Genomic DNA, 27,620 nt, shown 5'->3' on the forward strand with positions numbered 1-27,620 from the left:
GAATATAAGTCATTGTCATGTCCTTCTGAAACTAGCTCAGAGCCTCAAAAGTTTTAAATATACAATGTGATCTTACCCATTCAGTTGTGTTTTTGAAATTTTAAAGTGGGTTTCTTTTAATTTTCATTGCTGGTAACATTTTCATTTGGTAAAACATTATGGTAAATCATTTACATTTAGGATTGGCAATACAGAACATCATCAACTTACTCTAGTTCTTTTAAATAGAGGTCCTATTGATAGTATACCCTTCTGGAAAACCTGCTTAGAGTCTCAGTTTCCAAACACATAGCACATTTTATTCTGAAACTAACCTTTTATCAGGACTAGAAATGCTGCATTCTCTCAGTTTATCCATTCATTTTTGTTTTGGGGTTGTTGAGGTACACTCACTTTTCTTTGCAGGTAACAATTCGTATATGAAATCTTTGTACTCATGATTGGAAGTACCAATTAAATGGTCAGTCTGCGCTGTATTCCTGTACTCAAAAATCTCCAGCTCCTTAATATTTTCTTGTGTCTCTGCTATGTGCAGTCTGGCATGGGCATGTATGGTGTGCCTTCACCCTAACATGCCACACTCAGAACAATATATATGCACACAGCTTGTCCTTCTCTGGTCTTAATTAATGTGGAACATTTCTGCATTTCCTGTTGATTTTGCTAACTTTGAAGATTATGTTGCATTTCTAATGGATATTGTTGTGTTCATCCAATAGTCTATAAGCACTTGTGGTTGCAGTGATGTTATCCATTGCAAGTAATCTAGAATGAGATTAATTTTCAACAGTGATATTTCCAGCTTTGAAATTTCTAAAGTCAAATGAAATGCAGTTCTCTTATTCATATCATTCTAGACTTTTGCATTGGAGATATTTCAGTCTACTTCAATTATGTTATATCTGTGTCAGATAAAATAAAAGTTCTCAATAATTGAGAATGATTTGAAATTGAAAGTCGAAAGTGACCACTGTGAAAAGTTTAGAAAATGAATGGCTAAAATTAGTCAGTTTTGGCCATTTATTCTAAACATTTAAAAAAATCCCATAAGCATTTCATGAATGATTCATATTAGTTTGAAACAATAAGCTATTTAATTTAGCATACAGAACAGACAATTATTTATTATGCCACAATAAAAAAAAAAAAAAATGAAAATACAGTTGTGCATTTAGACAAATTTGAGAACTTTGGGGTTGCCTTTGTGTCTTGCTATGTGAGGAATTTCTTTGCAAATTTTTATTTCAGTAGTGTAGTCCAAAATTTTGTGAATATCAGAACCACCTATAATTGAAGTATTTTATGTATAATATATATATATATATAAGCACTTCTGTATTGCAATTGGAAGAACGATGGTATGTTGTACCCTTCAATTGGAAAAGGCCTATGTTCGATTCTCATCATAATGAGAGGGATCTTTATATGGGTTTTTTCAGTTGCAGGTGAGTTAGACGATCTCATATGGAGTTAGCAGGGTTTTTTTTACTCTGAAACTTGGGTTTTTCATACTGCATATAGACAAATCTGGTTTGAAAACATATGCAACTTACAGACAAAAAATACTAGTGGTGGTGAGCAGTAGATGGCGTTGGTGTAAGCGATGATGGTAGTGGCGGTTTGCTGTAGTTGGAGTGGTGGTGGAGATGGAAAGTTGTAGAGTAGGTAGCTTCTCTCGATGAATCTTTGGACTCCTTGGAGGTGTCGCAATAATAATAATATATATAAACATGCACAACTCATATTATATCTGAGTAGTAAAATAGTTAAATATGCTGTATGCAGCCTTTTGTTGTTGGACTGTGTGTCAAGAGTTGAGTTATAAGTTAGATGTATACTAAAGCTACTCATGAATACACATTCAATTTATTCATAGTGCATTAAAAAAAATATTCTAAGTTGTCATTTCTGAAGTTTGCCTAACAGATAAGCTTAGGTGTTGAAGGTTATTCATGACTTATTTTTAACGGTATTAACAACACCAACTGAACTGTTTATAAAAAAGATATTTTATTAACTTGCTTATATTTTGCTGAATTTCAAATCAGTATCATCAGAGCAGAACACAGTATGTATATGCGACAGTAAGTGAAACAATGCAATTGTAACGGTCAAAAGATCTAAAGTCATAATTTGGTGCCCTCTAATGTAAAAAAAAAAAAAAAAAAATCAGCTATATGGGAGTTGCTCTTAAGATAACAGTCTCCCAAACTTTTGGCAAATTAATGCAACCATATTTGTTCAGGTTAGGAGAATTCTTCATAGCCATGTCTGATTCAAAAAATAATCTTTCGGCTCTGTAATGACTTCTAAATAGCACGTTACTTTTCTTCCATCTAATCCTGTATGAAGGGGTCCAAAGTTGATCTGCATTCTTGACTTAATGGTTGCAAATGTATTTTTGGCAAATGGCAGGTCAGGATTAGCTGACCACACTTTGGACACCCCTTCACACAGAATTAAATGGAAGAAAACTAATGTGCTATTTAGAAGTTGTTACAGATCCAAAATATTATTTTTTGAATTAGCCATGGCTATGAAGAGGTCTCCTAACCTGAACAAATATGGTTGCATTAATTTGCCAAAAATTTGGGAGCTGTTATCTTAATGAGTAACTTCCACATAGCTGAATTTTTTTTATTATTTTTTTATTATTATTATTTTTTTTTATGACATTAGAGGGCAGCAAATTAGGACTTTAGATCTTTTGTCCATTAATTGTATTGTTTCACTTACTGTCACACATACATGCTATGTTGTGCTCTGATGATGCTGATTTGAAATTCAGCTAAATATAAGCAAGTTAATAAAACATCTTCGTTTGGTGTTCCTAAAGTTTACATTTAAAATATTAGCATTCTTTTATGGAAATCTTTTATTATCTTAAATTGTACCAATCTTTTTTTTTAAGAAAGGTTTTCTGGTTTTTTTTTTTTTTTTTTTTTTTTTTTTTTTTTTTTTTTTTCATGTAGTACTGTCATATCCTGTACACCCCTTGAGGGTACATGGCAGGGATTTGATGATGATGATGATGATGAGGTTTTCTGGTATGTTCTGGAGGGTTAAATACCCATCATTTCATAATCATATCACTTATTTTGGAGAGAGAGGGGGGGGGAAGAAAGAAACATGGAAAAAGCTTGTGTTTCCTCAATTGTTGACACTGAACTGTTCACCTTCAACTTAGAGTGTTCCTAGGTATGCACTGAATGAATTAATAAAATATTTGACATTAGTGTTTTTATTGACAATACATTGAATAAACTTAATAATATTCATCCAAATTTAACTATTTAAATATATAATTTTTTAATGTTTTAGCCAACTTAGTCATCATGGCTGAAGATGTTGGCCAGAGTTCAGATTCATTAGCAACTAGTGATGAATATGAAATAGTAAGCAATGGAGAACCAGAACAAGAAGATCCAAATGCAGAATGTAGTGATATAGAAAATATATCACATGTTGAAAGAGCAGACAGCATGGAAGATCTTAGGATCACCAAAGAACTATGTTCAGTATGTATCATATTATAGATAGATTTGACATTTTATTTCTTATATCATAAAATAAGGTCTGATCTTACTTAAAGAGCTAAATTATTTCAGATGTTCTTAAGTTATTTCCAAATACCATTTTAGATTAATTATGTTCCTTCCTAAGTTCATTTTTAATATGATTCTGTTCACCCTCCTAAACTCATTCACTGCCAGTACATTCTCAACTGCTTCTGGCAATCCATTTCACTCATTCACCATTAAAAAAAAAATAAGATAAAATAAAAAAATCACATTTGATGTTTGTAGAAGGCATAGGTTACTCCTGTACCTCACCGGGTTTTGGGAGTGAAGCCTGCTAGAAGAAGTGGTTGGATCGCAGATGCCCTTTCCACACAGAGTTAGTAGGACAATCACAAACATCCATGCAGGATTTGAACCTGCAACCTCTTGGTTGGAGAGTGGATACTCTAACCACTCAAGTGTTCACCACTTTTCATTCAAAAAATGAACTAATCTGCTCATCTTTACTAATCATGGTTTTACGTAACTTTCAGGGATCACCCCTAGTTATCTTTATTTATCATGTATTTAAACATTTCTTTTGTGTCAATCTTATAGAACCCTTTTATGTTTCTATCATGTTCCCTCTTTTCTGCCTATCAACTAAATTTTGTAACCCACACACCTTCAACATATCTTCATAAGGAAAATTCCACAGACTCATCACCAGCTTGGTCACTTGTCTTTGAATCCTCTCCACCACCATCTCTTGATCCTCAAGAAACCAAGGTGCACAGTAGTCAAGATGTGGCCAGATCATAGCCTTATAAAGAGGGATAATAGCCTCTCTATCATTACTTGTTAGCTTGTTTTCAACAAGCTAACAAGTGAACTAAGTGATCCTTTTCGCTGTTTTGCCAACTTTTGCAATATGCCCTCTGAACTTCAATTCTCTGTCCACCATTACCCCCCCCCCCCCCCTAAAGTCCCTAGCCTCATTAGTGTTATACACATTATGTTAGTTCTAGACTAAATTTTAATTTCCAACCCAACTTCCACATTCATAGTTAATATTGGTTTTAACATTCATGTTGAACTTTGGTGTTTTCACTTTCTTATTTCATAAGAATATATTCATCTTTTTCTCCACCATATGCTGGCTTGGCTTATTCTATTATCTCTTTCCATGTTTACTTTGTAATCTTCACTGATTACTTTACTTTTTCTTTGCTTTACTTAAAAAAAAATAAAAATACTTTATCCTTTATCTCGATGCAGTAGTTTTCTTTGTTTCTGTTTATGTTTACAGTTATGTTTTTATTTTTGATATTCATATCAAATTTGTTATAGCACTTAATTCCATTTTGATAAAGATTTGTAGTGAATTTATTTAGTTCACCAGCTCAAGTAAAGAGCTCATTTGAATATTAATGTAACTTTCCTTCATCATGCAATCTATTTAAATGATGAAGAACAGTGAGAATAAGGTGCACCCTTGCCTTGTACAGTAGACAAGTGAACTAAGTGATCCTTTTAGCTGTTTTGCCAACTTTTGCAATATGCCCTCTGAACTTCAATTCTCTGTCCACCATTACCCCCCCCCCCTAAAGTCCCTAGCCTCATTTCATTATACCATGTTGCATTATAGCAACATGGTATAATGAAATGTCTACTGTACATGAATATTACTTTATCCTTTTGTATACTGTAACATAAGTATTACTTTGATAATGATAATGTAACCAGGAATTCGACCCTGCAGGGGTCGAATTCCTGGTTACATTATCATTGGAGCCACTTACCATCATCATGCACATGGCCTTGCCACCTACGTACATAGTAACCTAGAAGATTCCCACTCATTACAACCAGCATTGTCGGCGGCGTGCATCTAATAACAACTTTGATAGGGAACATAACTATTACCAGTGTGTATAAACCCCATGCCCTCTTGTGGCCTCCACAAGTTCTACCAGTGCACAACCACCCTGCAATGCATACAGGTGACTTTAACAGCCACCACACGCTATGGAAATATGCTTCCAACAATGAATGCGGAGAGACTTTGACTGAATGGGCAGAAATTCACCTAATTTTCGATGCAAAAGATTGATCTTCCTTCAGGTCAGCAGCTTGGAATAGGGAGTACAACCCTAACCTCTGCTTCGTCACTCAAGACAACAATGGACAACCATTACCTACATCGAGAAGAGTTCTCTCCAACTTTCCCCAAAGCCAACGTAGACCAATTATATTAGAGGTTGGTCTGTAGGTGTCCCTTGTCAGATCCATCCAACGTCCCGCTGGAACTTCCACAAAGCCGACTGGGATACATTTGCTGCCTGTCTTGACAAATATGTCCATTGGATCTCTCCAACAAGCAATAATTACAAGAGATTCGTGGGAGCTGTTTTAGCTGTAGGTAAGAAGACCATACCAAGAGGCTTCCGGAAGGAGTATATCGCTGGATTGGATGATGATAGTAATAAACTGTATCAAGAATATCTAGAGTGTGGAGATCCTGACGTTGCAGATGAACTCATTCACAGCCTTGACACCAGCCGACAGAAATGAACTGAAACACTAGAAAGACTCGATTTTTAGCATTCCAGTAGAAAAGCATGTAGCCTTCTAAGAAAACTACATAGTGGCACCTTTGACTGCCTGGGAACAATCAGCTATTTCTCCTAACCAATATGCATCACATATTGTCAACACATCAAGATATACCACCAAGGACAAACAACACACTCTTCAAATAAAAAGAGAACTTACATATTCGAAAAATAACATGACCCTTCACGCGTGAAGATATCAACACTGCTCTAACAGATATGAAACAAGGCAAGGCTCCAGATTTTGATGGAATTCATCCTGATTTCCTGTTGAAGACAGGCCAAAAAAAAAGCTTGCCAGTGGTTGGCTTGTTTTTTCTCTGACATTCTCCAACATCAAACCAGAAAACTACCAACCAATCTTCCTGAATAGTACCTGTTATAAGCTCCTAGAAAGGCTCATCCTCGATAGAATTGCCCCTAAGATAATAGAAGTCCCAGTGGAAAGGCCGGATTCAGACATAAACGAAGCTGCTGTGATCAGGTTCTGTCACTCACCACACATATAGAGGCAGACTACCAACAATGCCTGAAAACAGCTGTAGCTTTTATAGATCTTACCGCAGCTTATGATAGAGTCTGGAGCCATAGCGCAGTCTGCAAGTTACTCCATGCAGAACAATAGCAAAACTAATCGATAACATGCTAAGCAACTGCCTGTTCCAAGTGTGTAGGAAACGCAAAACAATATACTGCAAAAACTATGTGGAACAACTTGGGTTGCCTCAGCAACAACGCTTCGCTGCACTGCTCTTGGCCTTGTTTACTCTACAGCTGAATACTGCTCACTTGTATGGCTGAACAGCGCCCATGTGTATTGGTGATGCTTAGCTTAACACCACTATGCGCCTTATTTCTGGAACTGTAAAATCAACCTACTGGCTCCCAGTTCTAAGCAACATTCCACCTCCACACATCCACAGATCCAACTTTCTTCTACATGAATACAGCAAAATCATGGAAATCCAAAATCTTCCAATCCACGAAGACATCCCACCCCTAGAAATAAACGGGCTTAAATCAAGGCACCCTCCAATCTTAACACAGCAAAAAATCTTGCAGAGACAAGTTTCAACATGAAGGAGATGCGGAAAGAGTCCTAGTGTAACACTTCAACTGGGGTCTTCCATGAATTAATGGACCCAACAGAGATACCTTCGGGTTTTGACTACTTCAGAAAACTTGGTCTGCCCTTAACCAAATCTGCACCAACCATGGCAGATGTGCAGACCACCTTTACAAATGGGACATGATTGCCTCACCTAAGTGTGACTGTGGATCACCTCCACCAGACAGTTAATCATATTGCATAAGCAGAATGTATCCAACATGCATGCAGTGGAAACTTGTTAGACTTCATCCATGCTACAGCAAGTGCAGTTGACTGGATAATCAACCTAGATCAGTTGTAGCCTATTCTTGAGTGTCTCTTTTATGACTGTATTATGTGTTATATTGTACATATGTCTATTATTATGTCAATATATATTAAGGATTAATGTAATGTAACTTTTCATGTGTGAGCCATACGCTAAATAAATAAGTATTACTTTATCCTTATGTATAATATGTCTGCCTATATATATGCCATCATGGTTGGCTGAGCGATTATCATATCTTCTCTCCTTAAGCCTGTAAAGGTTTAAGGAGAGAAGGTTCAAATCTCCCCTGTGGGCATGGATGTTTGTGATTATTTGTGAAAATACTAGTGGGGGTGGGCAGTAGATAGCATTGGTGTAGTTGCAGTTTTTTTTTTTTTTTTTTGTGATACCTCCATGGAGTCCAAAGACGATGAGTCTTTGGACTCCATGGAGGTATCACATAATAATAATGTAACATGAATATTACATTATTATTACGTGATACCTCCAGGGAATCCAAAGACTCATCGAAGAATATTACTTTATCCTTATGAATAAAGTGATATTCATTGATGCGGTAAATGATGTAGCGAGAAGAAAGTCGAAAGCTCTTCAGTTGCATAAAAGTCTAACTAATATCTGGAAATCCAATCACATCAAAATTTGTCTGTACAAAACCACCAGTCAACCTTATCTACATATGGTGTTTAGACATGGAACATCACTACTCAGTGAGTAGTGATGTTCATATAATGCAGATAATATCAATAGCTTTGGGACATCACCTTCAAACAATATTAGAATATACATGACAGGATCACATTCCTAATATTGTCATTCTTAAAGAAAGCTAACAGAGACCCTTAATTGAAATGATTCAAAAAAAGTCAGCTGAGATGGTTGGGACACCAACTTACACATCCATTTTCATATGTTCATTGTTCTCTTTACAGGCCAAGTAATGGACACAGAAGAAGAGGAAGACCAAGAAAACAATATTGGCAATACATAAGTAAAGTTCTTTTTAAAGATGATCATGAACAATCTGACATTCATCACAAAAACAGAGCAATTTGGCTCACTTTATATCTGATAGACTTTATTTCCATAAGTGAGTTTTTGTTATATGAATATGATTTCACAGTTTCTTTTGTTCTGAATGCCACAATTTTATTATTATTATTATTATTATTATTTAGATTGGCATCTCCATGGAGTCAAAAGACTCATTGCGGGAGACCTATCCATTATTCACATCACACAATACCTATCGTACATTTCCTTAAACTTATTCACTTGTTGGGGTGCTCACAACCACCTCTGTCAACTCATTCACTATTCTTCAAGTAAATAACCTAGTCTGCACACCCTTACTAACCACACTCTTAGACAACTTCCAAGTGTGACTCCCACCCCTGTTCTCTTCTACTCATGTATTGAAGAATTTCTTTTGTAGAATCCCTTTAGTAACTTATAAGTTTCTATCATAGCTACTCTCTTCTGCCTGTCAGCTAAACTCTACAACTCACACACCTTCAATTTATCCTCATTGGGAACATTCCTCAGACCTGTCACCGGCATGGTCACTCATCTCTAAATCCTCTCCACCACTTCCTTATCCCCAAGAAATTCAGGTGACCAAATCTGTGCATAGTAGTCAACATGTGGCCAAATTATAACCTTATAAAGAGGGATAATAACCTCCCTATCTTAACTTGTGAGCATGTTCTTCAACATTCAAGTAATACTCTGAGCTATTTTGCCAACCCTTGCAATGTGTCTTCTGAATTCCAAATCTCCATCTACACTACCAGATCCCTAGCATCATCCATTTCCTGTACTCTGTTACTATCAATGTGATACAGAGTATGTAATCTTTTTATACCAGAGTGCATTACATTACATTTTTCAACATTAAATTGACAACAATTGTCCTTTGCCCACTGTCAATTTATTGGACACAATATTAAATTATCCTGCACGATATCTATATAATCTTTATCAACTAGTGCCCTTCCCAGTTTTGCATCATCAGCAAACAACTGAATACCCCCCCCCCCCCTAAAATCTGCTATTTCATTAATGTACAGATTAAAGAGTAGTGGTCCTAGTACAGAACCCTGGAGCACTCCACTAGTTACCCTCATTCATCTTGATTCCTCTCTGCCGTACACTGAAGTCTGTCTATCAGCGACACTCTTATTCATGCCATCAGCCTTATTTCCATTCCCATTTGCTCCAAATTATATAGTTTTTCATGCAGTATTCTGTCAAATGCATTTGCAAAGTCCAGCAGCATCACTGTGTAGCCATTTCCTTTATCCAGTTTCACTACCACCTTATAAAGTGTGAATAAATTACTGAGGCAGGACCTACCTTTGACAAAGCTATGCTGCCCCTATATTCCTATCACCTATTTTCCTGAATTTTAATTTTAACCAACTTTTCCAATACTTTTATCACCGCTCCAGAGATACTGATTGGTCTTTAATTTGCTACTTCTGTCTTGGAGCCACATTTATGTAGTGGTACTATCTTATCCTCTTTGCACTCCCTTGTAGCCTTGCTAGAGCTGACACAAATTAAATGGTGTTGTCAGTTTCCTTGCACTTTCTCATGGTACATGAGCTGACATACCATCCAGGCACACTGCTGTATTCACAATGACATTTTTCAATATATTGAGCACCTCCAGTTCATCTCTCAATTCTCACATCAGTAACTATAAAGTCACCACCGGGATGACATACCCTTGTAAAGTGATCACTTAGTAATTGAACTATTTGTTCTCATTTTGTCACTTTCCTGCCATCAATACTGAGTAAAGTTATCTTTCCATAATCGTTCTTTCTCTTTTTTTTGCTATGTAGCAAAAAAAAAAAAAAAATCTTTTGGATTTACTTTGGACTGCTTAGCGAATTGGCTTAGCTAAAAGGGGGTGCTCAAGAGTCAGAGCTGTATAACTGAGAGGAGACCCCCACATAGCCTTTAAAGGAATGTGGAGAACGACTGGGATTTCTGACCTAATGTCCAATCCTCACCAACGTGGTGCACTCTGTTGGATATCTACCTGGACACTGAACGAACGAGGATGGGCTGATAATTTGGGATTTAGCCGACAAATTGTATTCTTATTGGCTTAAACCAATATACAAAATGATGGTACAACATGACAAAATTTCATGCCAACTGGAGTGTCACCCGATTAAACAAGGCCCCCCCCCCCCCCGTTGTTTTCACCAGGAAACCAGGGCGAACAGCAAAAAGTCAGCTACTGAAACAAATCTGAAAGCACAACCCAACTCAATATCACCAGAGTTAAAGATCGGTACTATCAACATAAGAAGCCTGAATGGCAAAGAAATGGAGCTAGCTGAGGAATTAGATAAGTACCAGATCGACATAATAGGGGTGACTGAAACAAAAAAGACAAAAACTGGTGAGATCTTTCTGAGCAATAAACAAAATGTTATATTCAGGCAGTGACAATCAAGGAAAAGAAGGAGTAGCCATAATATTCAACACACAAAATACGAAGCTAATCTTCTTGAATGGCATGCAGTCTCAAGTAAAGTGATGTGGGAAAATATCAAAATGGGGAACTGGACAATGAGACTTATTTGTGCTTATGGCCCCACAGAAAGTTCTACTAAGGAAGAAGTGGAGGAATTTTTTGATGCTTTAGAGAAAGCAACTGACACAATGAAAAAGGAAACATTGGTCCTTGTTGGGGATCTAAATAGCAGAGAGTAGGAAATGATTGATTGTCAGACATACAAAATATTTTGGGAAAATTTGGAGAAAAGAGCCAAGCTAATAATAATGGCAAATACCTGTTGGATTTCTGCTCAGGACATGGACTGGTTATTACTAACACCATGTTCCAACATAAAAATGTGCACAAATTCACATGAAGAGAAGAAGCAAGGAATAAGAAAAGTCTCATTGACTATGTTATTGTTGATAGTGATGTTTTCTCCCTGGTGCAGGACACCAGAGTGTACAGAGAATTTGAAATTGGAAGTGATCACTATTTAGTCTTGAGCAGGATAAAATTGAATTTCATATTGAAAAGAATAACATGTAAGACAGTTTTAAAGCGAATAAAATTTGAGCAGCTCTCAGATGTGAACTGTAGACTAAAATACACAAATATTATTGAAGAAAAAATGAAATAGTTTGAGAACAAGAATGAAACCGTGGAGATTCAGTGGCAAGCCTTGAAGAAAACAGTGATCGATTCAGCCAGAGAGGCATGTGGTGAGGTTGTCTTCAAGGATAGAAAAATCACAACATCATTGTGGACACAGGAAGTTAAAGAGGCAGTGAAGGAAAAGAAGAAAGCATATCAAAAGTTCCTGGCAAATAAGTCAGCTTGTGCTCTTAGAGAATACAGAGAGAAATGTAAGAAAGCTAAATACTGTGTAAAACTAGGTAAACAAAAGGAGGACTTTGGCAAGAACATGGAAAATAAATATCAAGAAGGTGGTAAGATATTCTGGAGGTTGTTGAAGAAGCTTAGAAATGGAGGAAAGAGTGCTGTAAAAGGAGGTAGAGATGATAAAGGTGACATGAGAAAAAGACAGGACAGACAAAATCAGGAAAAAAAGATATCCTAAGTATGGAGTAATTACTTCGAAAAATTGCTAAATGAAACAAGCAGTGATAGCACAGTGGTAAAAAAACATTCAACAGGCATGTAGTCAGGAATACATATCCATACTTGAAGTAGAAAAAGCCGTCAAAGGCTTGAAATGTGGGAAGGCAGCAGGAGTAGATGATATTCGACCAGAAATGCTGAAGTAGGGTGGTATAAAAGTCTTACAGTGGCTGCACTACATAGTTCAGAAGGCCTGGACAGAGGGACGAATTCCTGATGATTGGAGTAGAGCTCTAATAGTGCCCATATATAAAAAGAGAAATAAAACAGAATGTGAGAATTACAGAGGTATTTCCCTACTGAGTGTTCCTGGCAAGATTTCTGCCAGTATACTTGAGAAACGGTTGAGAAGAATTGTGGAAGAAAAGCTTGGTGAAGAACAAGCTGGATTCAGGCCAAATAGAGGCTGTCAGGATCAGATCTTCGCTTTACAACAAATAGTTGAGAAAGCATGGGAATATAACAAAGTTGTATTTAAGTATTGTCGATTTGGAAAAGGCATATGACAAGGTGCCAAGAGAGAAGCTATTCAATACATTACAGTTATATGGTGTCAATGGGGCATTATAACAAGCAGTACTTAGTCTTTATTTGAGTTGCAAGTCAGCAGTTAGAATTGAAGGAAGTACAGGAAGATGGTTTAATGTTAAATCTGGTGTGAGACAAGTATGTACATTATCCCCTCTGTTATTCATTATCTATATGGATCACATTATATATGAAAATGGTATTAAACATGATATCAGAATTGGAGATGTTAATTATTATTATTATTATTATTATTACGGGCAACTCCAGGGAGTCATTAGACTCATCGAGGGAGGCCCCAAATCATTTTCATCACAACTATTCGACATTCATACAGTATCTATCATACCTCGCCTTAAACTCATTCACTGTCACAGCATCCACCACAGACTCAGGGAGCGCATTCCACTCATTCACTACTCTAAAAGTAAAGAACCCAGCTCTAACACCTTTACTAACCACACTTTTGCCCCGTTTCCATGGATGTCCCCTAGTCCTCCCACAACCAGCCCTGTTCTCAAAAATATCTTCTGAATTAATTTTATAGAAACCCTTCAGTAATTTGAATGTCTCAATCATATCTCCCCTCCTCCGCCTATCAACCAATTTTTGCAACCCAAAAATACTCAACCTGTTCTCATACGGTTCATTCCACAGACCTGCTATCATCTTGGTCACTCGCCTCTGGATCCTCTCCACCTCCTCCCCATCAAGAAGAAACCTAGGTGACCAAATCTGAGCACAGTAGTCGAGATGAGGTCTTATCAAGGCTCGATACAGAGGAACAATAACCTGCTTGTCTCTGCTTGTCAACGTATTCTTCAGCAACCAAGTGATTTGATGAGCTGATTTGGCCACTTTTGCAATGTGTCCCCTAAATTTCAATTCCTTATCCACCAACACTCCTAAATCTCGTGCCTCATCAATTTCCTGGAGTACGGTTCCACCAATGCAGTAAACTGCCTCCCATCTTTTCACCCCAAAATGCATAACCTTACATTTTGCCACATTAAATTGACATCCATTCTCCCTAGCCCAGACCTCCAATCTATCCAAATCATCCTGCAAAATTTTGACGTCATCTGCATTCACTATTGCCCTACCCAACTTCGCATCATCCGCAAACAAATGAACTGTTCCTCTCAGATCCTTTCCTATATCATTTATGAACAAATTAAACAGCAGTGGTCCAAGAACAGATCCTTGTGGTACACCACTAGTCACAGGCCGTCTAGTGGACTCTACTCCTGAGTAAACCACTCTCTGATATCTCTCCGTCAACCACCCTCCTATCCATCTCACCAACCCTATGTTCATTCCCATATGCTGCAATTTACTGATTAGAATTCCATGTGGTATCCTGTCAAAGGCCTTAGCAAGGTCCAGCAGAATCACTGTAAACCCATTACCCTTATCCAGTTCAGCCGTCACTGTGTTATAATACGTGAGCAAGTTACTGAGGCATGACCTACCCTTCACAAAACCATGCTGTCCCCGATACAGTATCCCATTTTCTTCTATCCAATCTTGTATTTTCCTCTTGACTATTTTCTCTAAGACCTTGATAACGATTCCTGTTATGCTGATTGGCCGGTAATTTTCAACAGCAGCCTTGGAACCACCTTTGTGCAGTGGAACTATTTTCCCCTCTTTCCACCCCCTTGGGCCTGACCCAGTCCTGAGGCTCAAATTAAACATAATGGTCAAGGGCACTGACAATTCTTTGGCCGCTTCACGTACGACACGAGCTGGTATACCATCCAATCCCACAGATGTATTGACATTGAGGTTCTGTAATAGACTAGTTACCTCTACCTCATTCATCACAATTCCAGTATAAGCTGTTGGTTCCTCCATTTCTGCAAAGCCACCACCTGGATGATATACTCTTGCAAAGTGCTCGCTCAGTAATTCCACAACATCGACTGATTCAGTTACCTCCCTACCCTCAGCATTTTTTAAGATCATTCTACCATGAGCATTTTTCCTTTTACTTGCAACATATTGAAAAAACTGTTTGGGATTCTCTTTAGCCTGCATGGCCAATTTCCTTTCGTAATCTGCTTTTGCTTTTCTTACCACCCTTGTTACCATCCTGGCCTGAGCTTTATACTGTTCATGCACCTGATGGTCACCCTTCTCCTTAAATTCCCTCCACAATTGTTTCTTTTTTTGCAGCTCAAGCTTAATAGTGTTATTCATCCATTTAACCCCTACCTGATTTATTATTCGGACTCTTGGTATACAGTCAACCATTGCCTCCTGCAAACAGTTCTTAACCACCTCCCATGCACCATCAACATCCAGCCCTTGCAGTTTTACATGCCATGGCATTGAGCCAAGCACACACCTAAGCTTGTCATACTTACCAGCCCGGTAATTCCACATATACCCTGTCTTAATTGTAAATTCGACTCCTTTAGCCACCTCCCAAGTCATGACCTTATGGTCACTCTCACCAATTGGTGGCAACATGGTCATGTTCGTTACAGCTACATTCTCAGTTGCAATTACTAGGTCCAGCACTCTCTGCCCCCTGGTATTTTCCAATACATGTTGCCGTAGATAGTTGTCCCTTAATAACTGCATAAAATCCAATTCCTTCCTCCCATGTGCCCTCTCCTCTTTCCAGTCAATGTTACCATAATTGAAATCACCCATAATAATTACCCTCCTTCCATTCATTTCTTCTATTTGCTTATGCATACTATTCCCACCATCCACTCCATCACCCGGTCTATAGCAGCACCCAATTGTATATTTTGTTCTGCGAGATTGTATCTCACACCAAACAGCCTCAAATGTGCTTTTTTCCCCATCCTGCAGTTCAACTTCTATACTCCTTGGCTGAAGCTCATCAGCTATCATCAATAACACTCCTCCCCCCTTTTTATTCACCCTGTCACTCCTGAACACGCTATACCCATCGCATTCAATCCCACTAGCTTTATCATCTTCTGTCAGCCATGTTTCACTAATACCGACAACCTGTGGCCTGGAAGTGCCAACCATGGCCAAAAACTCTTCCTTCTTGTTCCTAATACTCCTGGCATTAGTGTACATGAATTGCAGAAGCCCATTTGTCCCATCCCTACTTTGATTCCTTATGCTAATTATCCCGTTCTGATTTGTTGTCCGTCGTACTCGCCCGGGCGTAATATACTCATTCATACACTTAACTGCCCCCCCTAAAGTCTGCATATCTACTCCCCCCCCCTCTTAATAAATCTAGTTTCCCTGAGTCTGTACATCCACTTCCACATCATTCATCAACACTCTTTCAAGTCTCCGTACACCAACTCCATTCAAATGTAACCCATCCATCTTATATAAGTCCTTTCGCCCATCGAACTCATTCCACACATCCACAAATTCCACACCACTCTCCATGCATAACCCACGCATAAAGTCATTGGCAATTATGGCCCTCCTTCTAAACACTTCGCTGTCATACCGCGGTAAGATACTCACCATCCTAACTCTCTCACTCTTCTCTTTTGCTACCTCAAACAACTCCCTCACATCCTCTATCATTTCCATTTTGTCCTCTTTCAAATCATTCGTTCCTGCCACTATTATCATCTCTTTCACCCTCTGTTTTTGCAGTCGAATAGATTCGCTGACGTCCTTTATGTTCGCACCCGGCTGGTACGACTTCGTTAAACTCTCAATTATTACGCCTCTTAATAGCGAATCCCCATACAGCACTCGCTCCTTCATTTTATTGACGTTTACGTACATTCTATTTTTTGCCGTCACAGACTTACGCCGGTTATTTGTCGGTACGTTCAACACACATTTTTGCATACGCTCCAGTTGTCGTTTGGCTCTGTGTATCGCGCCATGTAAACGGGCAATTTCGCTACTCGCATTTATCTCACCATTTTCATTATCGATCAAATCATCCATTCCTTCGGTGTTTCTACCTTCATTTACACTTTCAGCGACGCTCTCACACATATCTGGCACTACCACGCAATTCTCTAGTACACCGCCATTTTCTACATTCTGACTACCGTTAACGATATCAGTCTCGATACACGAAACACGCTTGAAGTCCTCATTCTCTTTACACTTTCTACACATATTAACTCCACTATCACTTTCTAACCAGACTCCTACCGCTCTTCGCAAGGCATACATCTCACAGACAGCACATTGCATAAATTCTTTTACATCAAAACTCTTAAGCAAGCATGGCGACCTGGCCGCCATTTTTTTCTTTATCGGTGCCATGTGTACGCTATCTTTTCTTAAAAATAATAATTAAAATAACAGAAAACACGCAAACATTGCACAGACACACCAAGAATCAAAAAGCAAACAATACTACTTAAAATTCTGGTAAAATATCTAATGTTAACACAAAATAATACTGATCTTTCCAGGAGCTCTCGACAAGCCGACGATCTAATCCGTGCGACACCAAGCTATGTCCTTAATATATGCTCTTTGCTTTATGCGGACGATGTTATACTTCTAAATAAATCCGCTATAAGTTAGTAAGATTCCCTGACTAAATTGAATAGCTGTTGTAATAGATATGGTATGAAAGTCAGCAATACAAAGACAATGAAAATAGGTGGAATCGTTGAAAATGTCAACTGTGTTGTGAATGGAGAACCTGTGGAACAAGTAAAACATTTCAGCTACTTATAAACGATTTTTAGTGAAGATGGTAAATTAAATATGGAAATTGACAATAAAATCAACAAAGCTGGTATGGTAGGAAGTCAATTGAAGAAATTAATATGGAATAAGAGAGAAATTAGTCGGAACACTAAATTAGCTGTATACAAGACAGTGTTCAAACCAGTTTTAACTTATGGATCTGAGAGTCAGGTCAGAAGTAAAACACTTGACCAAAGACTAGAGACTGCAGATATGAGAGTCCTGAGAAAGATTAGAGGCGTGAACAGATGGCATCAATGGCAATATCATATATAAAACGAGGATATTAGGAAAGAACTAATCATTGTCGCATCCAGGAATGCATTAGCAGAGCTAATCTCAGGTGGTATGGTCACTTAAACAGAATGGGTGAAGAAAGATTAGCAAAGCAAGGGTTCTCTGCCAGGTTAGCAGGAAAACGACCCAGAGGAAGACAAGTTATAGGTGGATTGATATGGTACAAAGTGTCTTAGACGATAGAAATATAAGATCTGATAATGTTGGAGTCTTGACAAGTAAAAGACTGATTTTGAGGAAAATTGTAGATAGGAAGTTAGTAATGATGTAAATTTTTCATGTAGTACTATCATATCCTCCCCCCCCCCCTTGAGGATACATATCAGGAATTTGATGATGATAATGATGCTTAGCTAATTTTCTCTCAAAATCTGATTTACCTTCCTTAGCTCACTTTTTATCTTTTTTGCTTGTATTTTATTGCCGATGAGCATGCTGTTCACCTTTTTTGTTTATATCCCTTCCACAGTGCTTCTTTTTTCTGCAGCTCCTGCTTTATATTGCTACTCATCCACTTAATCCCTACTCGGTTTATCTTCCTGACCCTGGGTATGCAGTCTGATACTGCCTTGCCCAAGCAATCCTTGACCACTTCCCATCAACTAATGACATTTTTTCCATGTAGCTTCTTATGCCATTACACTGCTCCAAGTTACCACATCAGTTTGTCATAATTGGCAACTTTGTAATTCCATATAAACCCTTTCTTGACTGAAAATTCCACATGTTGAGTAATCGTTCAGAACAAGGCTGCATGATCACCTTTCCTGACTGGAGGCAGAGTTGTTATTGATAGATCTTCTGATGCTATTCTGAGATCCAAAGCTATCAAACCTCTGGTCATGTGCTGTTTCAGGTAATTATCTCTAATAATTGTATAAATTCCATTTCCATTTTGCTATGTGGTCTTTCTTCTTTCCAATATATCCCCATAGTTAGAGTCTCCCATGATAATTGCTCAGCTTACGCTCGTACTAATCTGCTAATGCATGTCATCCACATCTTCTTCTGGATACCCAGATATATAGCAGTAACCAACAATATATGTATTGGCCTCTATCTCACACCAGATAGCCTCAAATGAACCATTTCCCTCAGATCTACAATCTTCTTTAACTTCTGTTTTTATTGGTTCTTCAGCTATCATTAATTTCCTATCTTCTCTGAAAATACAATACCCACCACATTTTATCCCTGTAACTACATAATTTTCTGTTAACCAGGTCTCGCTGATGCCAATAACTTTTGGGCAAGTTGAGTTGACTAATGACAAAATCTCCTCTCCTTTATGTTTGATACTTTGGGCATTTGTGTACATACTTTTCAACATTCCCTTTGACTCACAGTTATCCTAACATAATGCCATTACCTTCCCATTCAGATTTGAAATCTGGGAAACTGTAACAAGCTCTTCACAATCATTCCTGCACTCACATTCATTTGTTCCAGGGGTGCTGAGACAAATGCTTGATTGCATCCCTCCTAATATCTCTAGTTTCCCTGGGTTTGCACTTCCAATACAGTGCATCTACATCTTCATGTGGACTCCGTCCTGATCTGTAGCAGCAACCAGCATTTTGCCTTATTGGCATCTATCTCACCAATGAACCCCTGAGACCTAAAATCCTCTTTAATTTCTAGAATTTTTTTTCTTGTTGTATTTCTTCAGCTACATTCAGAAATCCACGACCTCCTATGTCTCCTGTTCCATCTGTCCTCACTGAATATACAATATCTTTTATATTCTATTCCTGGAACTACATCATTTTCTGTTAACCAGGTCTCATTGATGTCTATAATTTTTGGCCAAGTAGAGCTGATCAGTACCAAAAACTCCTCCTTATTTCTTTTTGGCATTCAGGTACATGTATTTCAACATCCCATTGGGCTCAGAATTACCCTTGTGTAATGTCATTACCAATTTAAATCTGAAACCTGTGAAATTGCATTCAGCATTGCATAATCATTTCTGCACATACACTCATTTATCCCAGGAGTGACTAGGCAGTTGCTTAATTGCATCCCTCCTAATATCTATAGTTTCTCCAGGTGTGCACTTCCAAACTCTCACTGAACAACACTTTCTCCAAGCATCAAACCCCAAAACCATTCAAGTGCAGTCCATCAGGCATATACAAGTCCTTTTATCCATCAAATTCACTTCACACATCTATAAACTGCACACCATTCCTCCTGCATTGAATCATTAGCAATCATGGCCCGTTCTCAGTTCTCTCCTATCATACTGAGGCAGCTGTTTTGTTTGTTGCGGTTTGTTTTATTTCTCACAGTTTCCTTTGTTCTGTTTCTCATGAATCAATTTTTTTTTTTCACTCATGATTTCCTTTGTTCTCTTTCTTCCCATTTCCTCTGGTTCATGGGAATGGAGGGGGAGAAAAGTTTGGAAATGAAGAAGTAATTATGATCATGAATGTTAAATGTGAGAACTGTGCTATTCATTATAAAGCTAAATACTTTATTGACCAGAATGTAAAATCAGTCATGTTTGAGACAGTGTGGTGATTTGAACATCATCAGAAGGAAAAGTGAGAGATCATAACGTTAAGTTATAGAGAAAATGTAGTAGTTAGTGGTGTTAGATATAATTAGAGCAAGTCTTGAAAAGGAGTCAAAATTTCAAATATTTGGGAAGTGTAATTTCAGGAGATCACAGAATCTTTTAAAAAGAAATAAAAAGGAAATTAAACTGAATGTGAGAATTACACAAGAATTTCCTTTCTAAGTATTCCTGGTAAGTTTTGTTCTTATGAAGAGATCGTTATTAATCATTCTTAGGAAGAGGCTTAAAAGTATAAAGTAACTTGAGAAGATCAAGCTGGGTCCAGGTCGGATAAAGCAGTAGTTCTTAAACTATGGATCGCTATACCTCTTGGGGTCATAGAAAACATTGATAATGTGAGTAAATTAAATATTTATTATTAGAAGTATTGAATTTATTATACACTACAACTTTTCATTCTATATTTGTTTAGTTTATTGCATAAATAAAGATCAACCATAATATTCTGATTACATGATTATTTAAAAAGAATTGTGGATAAAAAAAAAAGTTTTAAAAACCTGTGAAATGGAGTTTTCAGAATATTAGATTTTCACTTTAAGACAAATCTAGTTGAAACATCGTGAAAATATAACAAAGATCTGTATTTTGAAATTTTGTGGATCTTGAAAGGACATATTTTGACAAAGTGCCAAGAGAAAAACTGTTCAGAATGCCACAGTTATATGATGTAAATAAACAGGACTTTATATACAATACATTTGAGCTGTAAGTCTGTAGTTAGAAATGAAGGAAGTACAAGAAGATGGTTTTGTTGTCAAATCAGGTGAGAGACAAGAATGCACATTATCTCCACCGTTATCTTATCTTATCTATATGGATCATATTATGAAGGAAAATGGTATTGAACCCAGATATCAAAATCGGAGTTCTTAATCTGACCTCTTTGCATTATGGGATACTAAGACAGTAACCTAGTTGCAAAGATACTTCACATGCAAACTTTATTTGCTTACACTTGAATAAAGGATTAAACAAGAATATAATTTTTTGCTAACTATATTTTTAGTTATGCCCGCTGTTTTTTTTTATTGAATTATCCCCATGAGAAGTAAAGATATAGTATATTAATACTATGAATAGACTGAGAATTAGATAATTCAGAACCTTTCTCATCATCATCAAATTCCTGCCATGTACCCTCAAGGGGTGTACAGGATATGACAGTACTACATGAAAAAATTACATCATTACTAACTTCCTATTTACAATTTTCCTCCAAATCAGTCTGTTACTTGTCAAGACTCCAACATTATCAGATCTTATATTTCTATCGTCTAAGGCACTTTGTACCGTATCAATCCACCTATATCTTGGTCTTCCTCTGGGTCGTTTTGCTAATCTTTCCTCTCCCATTCTATTTAAGTGACCATACCATCTGAGATTAGCTCTGCTAACGCATTCCTGGATGCTGACAATGTCAAGTTCTTTCCTAATATCCTCATTTTTAATATGATATTGCCATTGATGCCATCTGTTCACGCCTCTAATCTTTCTCAGGACTCTCATATCTGCGGTCTCTAGTCTTTGGTCAAGTGTTTTACTTCTGACCCAGCTCTCAGATCCATAAGTTAAAATTGGTTTGAACACAGTCTTGTATACAGCTAATTTAGTGTTCCGACTAATTTCTTTCTTATTCCATATGAATTTATTCAATTGACTTCCCACGATACCAGCTTTGCTGATTCTGTTGTCTATTTCTATATTTAGTTTACCATCTTCAGTAAAAATTGTGCCTAAGTAGCTGAAATGTTTTACTTGTTCCACAGGTTCTCCATTCACAACACAGTTGACATTTTCAATCATTCTGCCTATTTTCATTGTCTTTGTCTTTTTATTGCTGACCTTCATACCATATCTATTACAACAGCTATTCAATTTAGTCAGAGAATCTTGCAGACTTGTAACGGATTTATTTAGAAGTATAACATCATCCGCATAAAGCAAAGAGCTGACATTAACATCTCCAATTTTGATATCAGGTTTAATACCACATTCCTTCATAATGTGATCCATATAGATAATGAATAACAGAGGGGATAATGTACATCCTTGTCTCACACCAGATTTAATATTAAACCATCTTCCTGTACTTCCTTCAATTCTAACTGCTGACTCACAACTCAAATAAAGACTAAGTATTGCTTGATATAATGCCCCATTGACACCATATAACTGCAGCGTATTGAATAGCTTCTCTCTTGGCACCTTGTCATAGACCTTTTCCAAATCGACAAAACTTAAATACAGATCTTTGTTATATTCCCATGCTTTCTCGACTATTTGTCGTAAAGTGAAGATCTGATCCTGACAGCCTCAATTTGGCCTGAATCCAGCTTGTTCTTCACCAAGCTTTTCTTCCACAATTCTTCTCAACCGTTTCTCAAGTATACTTGCATAGATCTTGCCAGGAACACTCAGTAGGGAAATACCTCTGTAATTCTCACATTCAGTTTTATTTCCCTTTTTATATATGGGTACTATGAGAGCTCAACTCCAATCATCGGAAATTCGTCCCTCTGTCCAGGCTTTCTGAACTATGCAGTGCAGCCACTGTAAGACTTATACCACCATACTTCAGCATTTCTGGTCGAATATCATCTACTCCTGCTGCCTTTCCACATTTCAAGCCTTTGATGGCTTTTTTTACTTCAAGTATGGATATGTATTCCTGACTGCATGCCTGGTCAGTGTTTTTTATCACTGTGCTGTCATCACTACTTGTTTCATTTAGCAGTTTTTCAAAGTAATTACTCCATACTTCAAGGATATCTTTTTCTCCTGTTTTCATTTCACCTTTATCATCTCTAATTCCTTTTACAGCACTCTTTCCTCCATTCCTAAGCTTCTTCAACAACCTCCAGAATATTTTGCCACCTTCTTGATATTTATTTTCTATATTCTTGCCAAAGTCCTCCCATTACTTTTGTTTAGCTAGTTTTACACACTGTTTAGCTTTCTTACATTTGTCTCTGTATTCTGTAAGAGTAAAAGCTGACTTATTTGCCAGGAACTTTTGATATGCTTTCTTCTTTTCCTTCACTCCCTCTTTAACTTCCTGTGTCCACCAGGGAGTTCTGATTTTTTTATCTTTGCACACAACCTCACCACATGCCTCTCTGGCAGAATCAATCAATGTTTCCTTCAGAGTTTGCCACTGGATCTCCAAGGTTTGATTCCTGTTCTCAAACTCTTTCATTTTCTTTTCAATAATATTTCTCTATTTTAGTCTACAGTTTACATCTGAGAGCTGCTCAACTTTTATTCGCTTTAAAACTTTCTTACATGTTATTCTTTTCAATATGAAATTCAATTTTATCCTGCTCATGACTAAATAGTGATCACTTCCAATTTCAAATCCTCTGTACACTCTGGTGTCCTGCACCAGGGAGAAAACATCACTATCAACAATAACATAGTCAATGAGACTTTTCTTATTTCTAGCCTCTTCTCTCCATGTGAATTTGTGCACATTTTTATGTTGGAACATGGTGTTAGTAATAACCAGTCCATGTCCTGAGCAGAAATCCAACAGATATTTGCCATTATTATTAGCTTTGCTCTTTTCTCCAAATTTTCCCAAAATATTTTTGTATGTCTCACAATCATTTCCTACTCTACTATTTAGATCCCCAACAAGGACCAACTTTTCCTTTTTCATTGTGTCAGGTGTTTTTTTCTAAAGCCTCAAAAAATTCCTCCACTTCTACCTTAGTAGAACCTTCTGTGGGACCATAGGCACAAATAAGTCTCATTGTCCAGTTCCCCATTCTCATATTTGCCCACATTACTCTACTTGAGACTGACTGCCATTCAAGAAGATTAGCCTCGTATTTTGTGTTGAATGCTATGGCTACTCCTTCTTTTCCTTGATTGTTATTGCCTGAATATAACATTTTGTATTTATTGCTCAGAAAGATCTCACCAGTTTTGGTCTTTTTTGTTTCAGTCACCCCTATTATGTCGATCTGGTACTTATCTAATTCCTCAGCTAGCTCCATTTCTTTGCCATTCAGGCTTCTTACGTTGATAGTACCGATCTTTAACTCTGGTGATGTTGAGTTGGGGTTTGTTTTCAGATTTGTTCCAGTAGCTGACTTCGCTGTTCGCCCTGGTTCCCTGGCGAAAACAACGGGGGCCTTGTTTAATCGGGCGACGCCCCAGACGGCATGAAATTTTGTCATGTTGTACCATCATTTTTTTATTTTGGTTTAACCAATAAGAATACAATTTGGTCGGCTAAATCCCAAATTGCCAGCCCATCCTCGTTCGTTCAGTATCAAAGTAGATACCCAACAGGGTGCACCACGAGAAGGTGAGGATTGGACATTAGGTCAGAAGCCCTGGTCGGTTCTCCGCATTCCTTTAAAGGCTATGTGGAGGTCTCCTCTCAGTTATACAGCTTTGACCCTTAAGCACCCCCAGAACCTTTCTTTATAGAACAAATGTGGAACATTTTGCAAGTCGCTTCAGGCTTCCAGTAAGCAGGACAGTTTCACATGTCAGTCTATGATATTCATCTATCACCTAAAAAAACAAGCAAATATTCATACTCACAGCTGGATTTCAACTTATATCCTATTTATTGGAGAGCAGCATTGCTGTCCACTCAACTAATCCGACCTATTTCCTTATAGATACTCTGGTACATCAAGTGGAAATGCTGATGATTTTCAATAGATGTGTGTGTGGGGGGGGAATATCTTTGTAACAGATAAATACTAAAGATGCAATTAATTGTCTTTCAAAATCATATTCCATAAAATCTTTATACCAAAGAATTAAAATTTTTTAAATAAATTAAACTATTCTATTTTTATTGTGAGACATTTTAGTCTGATGAAAAAGATGCAGCATAGTCATTTCTTTCACTGAACATGTAAATTCATCTGATGACAGTTTTATTTTTTTAGGCTTCTGAGGAAATTTTGGAAAAAGAGCATTCCCAAAATTTTTTGAATAAACAAGTTCCAGAAAAATGTTCTACTAAAACTGAGAAATTACTCAAGAGCGAAGAAGTGACCGAACATCCATTGTCTGCATATGTACAACCAGCAAAGAATAATATGAACAGTGTCACTGATCATCCCATGAGCAGATCAGTAATGTATACAACCTCTACTAGTCCTTCACATGAGGGTAAGTTTTAAGTTTATTTATTGCTGAATTTATTTATTGCAAGATTGAAAGACTTGGTGCCAATTAGTGAAGAGCAATTTGGGTTTATGCCCAGCTGGAAAACAACTGATGCCATCTTCACTCTAAGACAGATCATAGAAAGGTGCTGGGAGAGTAACATGGAACTTTTTTCTTGTCTTCATTGATTTGGAAAATGCCTTTGATCAAGGTCCAAAGAAAAGAGATATGGAGAAGCATGAGGAAGAAAATGATCCAAAAAAAAGTATGCACATCTTGTACAAGACATGTATAATGGTAGTAAAACAAGGATGAGATGTGAAGCAGGAACCACTGAGGCATTCCCAGTAAAATTGGGTATTAATCAAGGGCCAGCTTTGAGCTCCTCCTTATTTGTCATGCTCTTGGATGTATTAACAGAGAGTAAGAACTGAATCATCCTGGATGATGATGATTTGCACCAAGTCTGAGCGAGAAGTAGAAGAAAGATTTGAACAATGGAGGAATGCTTTGGAAGTAGTGGCTGAAGGATCAATGGAAATAAGATGGAGTACATGTCTTGTAGTGACACAGGAGGGAGTATAACATTACAGGGCATAGACATGCCACAAGTGTCTAGGTTCACATACCTAGGAGCATGCGTCCAGAGTGATGGATACCTGGACTCAGAACTATATATATATATCAGCATTTATTTTGGTAAATTATGGAGATTACAACTGTGTTAAGAATAATTACTTTAATTTCCCACTGTTTTGACCTTCATATTAAGATCATCATCTGGAGTATATACATACATACACACATATACATACAAAGACAAGCTATATTACAAATTCAAAAGTATGGCAAAGTGACAATGATTTGATCAATCGTTATTTTACTGGCCCAATGGGAGAATCCAGTTGGGGTGGATGAACTGGGAGAAGGTTGTGGGTATCTTGTGTGATACAAAACTGTCTACGGAAAGATCTACAAAATGGTAGTAAGACCAACTATGATGTATTACAGTGAGACCTAGCAGATGATCAAAAGATGGGAGAAGAGAACGGACGTAGCTGAAATGAGAATGCAGAAACTTGCAAGTGGTATAACAAGATTGGACATGATCAGAAAATCTGGGTGAAATAAAGGTAACCCAAGTATCTGAAAAAATTAGGGAATCAAGCTTGAGATAGTTTGGTTATGTATGCAATGATACCAAAGCTAGTTGGGAAGGAGAATGCTGGAGATGAAGCCACCAGGAAAAAGTCATAAGGGGAGACTTAAACAACAATGGCTGGACAACTTGAGAGGAATCTCAAAGACCTCAGACTAGAGGAGAACATGGCCTTAGACAGAACTGAATGGAAGAGTTTGATCTGCTACAGCAACCTCACTTGAGTGAGAATGAAGCTGAAGAAGAAGTTTCAATCAAATATAAAGTTGGTAATTTTAGATTTTAGGTATTTGATTGGAGTAGGGTTTTTTCCCCAGTTTATCGTGGGGTTTTTCATCCCCCAAAACAGGAACCGGCCTTGAGAACTCAACACTACAGACATAGGATACACTGGGGCATAGTGCTGACCACTTATCCTGTGAACAGTTTGAGGTCCAATGATTAATAAACCCTTGATACCGCAAGATAAAAGAGGGAAAAGGAAGATGAGATGAGGTATTTGATTCATGGCTTAGGATTCAACTGACTAAATTGTATTCTGTGTTGTTTCAACCAAAACAAAATGATGGTCAAAATGATAGGATATCATACTATATGTCAGGCATTGCCTGGATAAACAAAGCTCCTGCTGTTTTTATTAGGAAACCAGAGCAAACAGTGAAAGTCTGTACTGGAACAAACTCAAATTCAATATCAGCAGTATTGAAGATAGGAACAATTTGAATAAAAAGTTTCACTGGAAAACAAGTGGAACTGGTAGAAGAAGAAAAGAAGTTCTACATTATATTATTGGTGTAATGGAAATAAAGAAGACAACATCAGGTGAGATTTTTCTAAATAACATTTAGAAAACTAAAAGATGTTATATTCAAGCAGTAATAGGGAAGAGGAGTAGATATAGTATTCAACACTAAACAGAAAATCTTCTTGTTGAATGGAAGACAATTTCAAGTAGAATAGACTAAAGATAATGACAATGGTAAGTATCTGCTGGATTTATTTATGCACATCTTGTACATGAGTTGTGCACAAATCATGTAAAAATTGTATTATCTTTATTTGGAAAGCTTTATGTTGGTACATGCACGATTCTGCACTTTCCAGCAGACATA

The 27,620-nt window shown here is 37.3% G+C and overlaps 1 protein-coding gene across 3 annotated transcripts in view; it reads left to right on the plus strand.

Annotated features, from left to right (window-relative positions):
* The window catches only part of LOC150103728 (rab GTPase-activating protein 1-like), a 473,281-nt gene that overhangs the window by 55,537 nt on the left and 390,124 nt on the right, over positions 1 to 27,620 (plus strand). For all 3 annotated transcript variants that reach the window (XM_090397129.1, XM_090397130.1, XM_090397131.1), the window contains 2 exons: positions 3,322 to 3,518; positions 25,127 to 25,352. In XM_090397129.1, coding sequence (XP_090253255.1) covers positions 3,322 to 3,518; positions 25,127 to 25,352 — 423 coding nt within the window. The remainder of the gene's footprint in view (positions 1 to 3,321; positions 3,519 to 25,126; positions 25,353 to 27,620) is intronic.

This window comes from Typopeltis vanoorti, chromosome 8, assembly GCF_054136105.1.
Source record: "Typopeltis vanoorti isolate ZY-2024b chromosome 8, IOZ_Tvanoo_1.0, whole genome shotgun sequence".
NCBI lineage: Eukaryota > Metazoa > Arthropoda > Arachnida > Uropygi > Thelyphonidae > Typopeltis > Typopeltis vanoorti.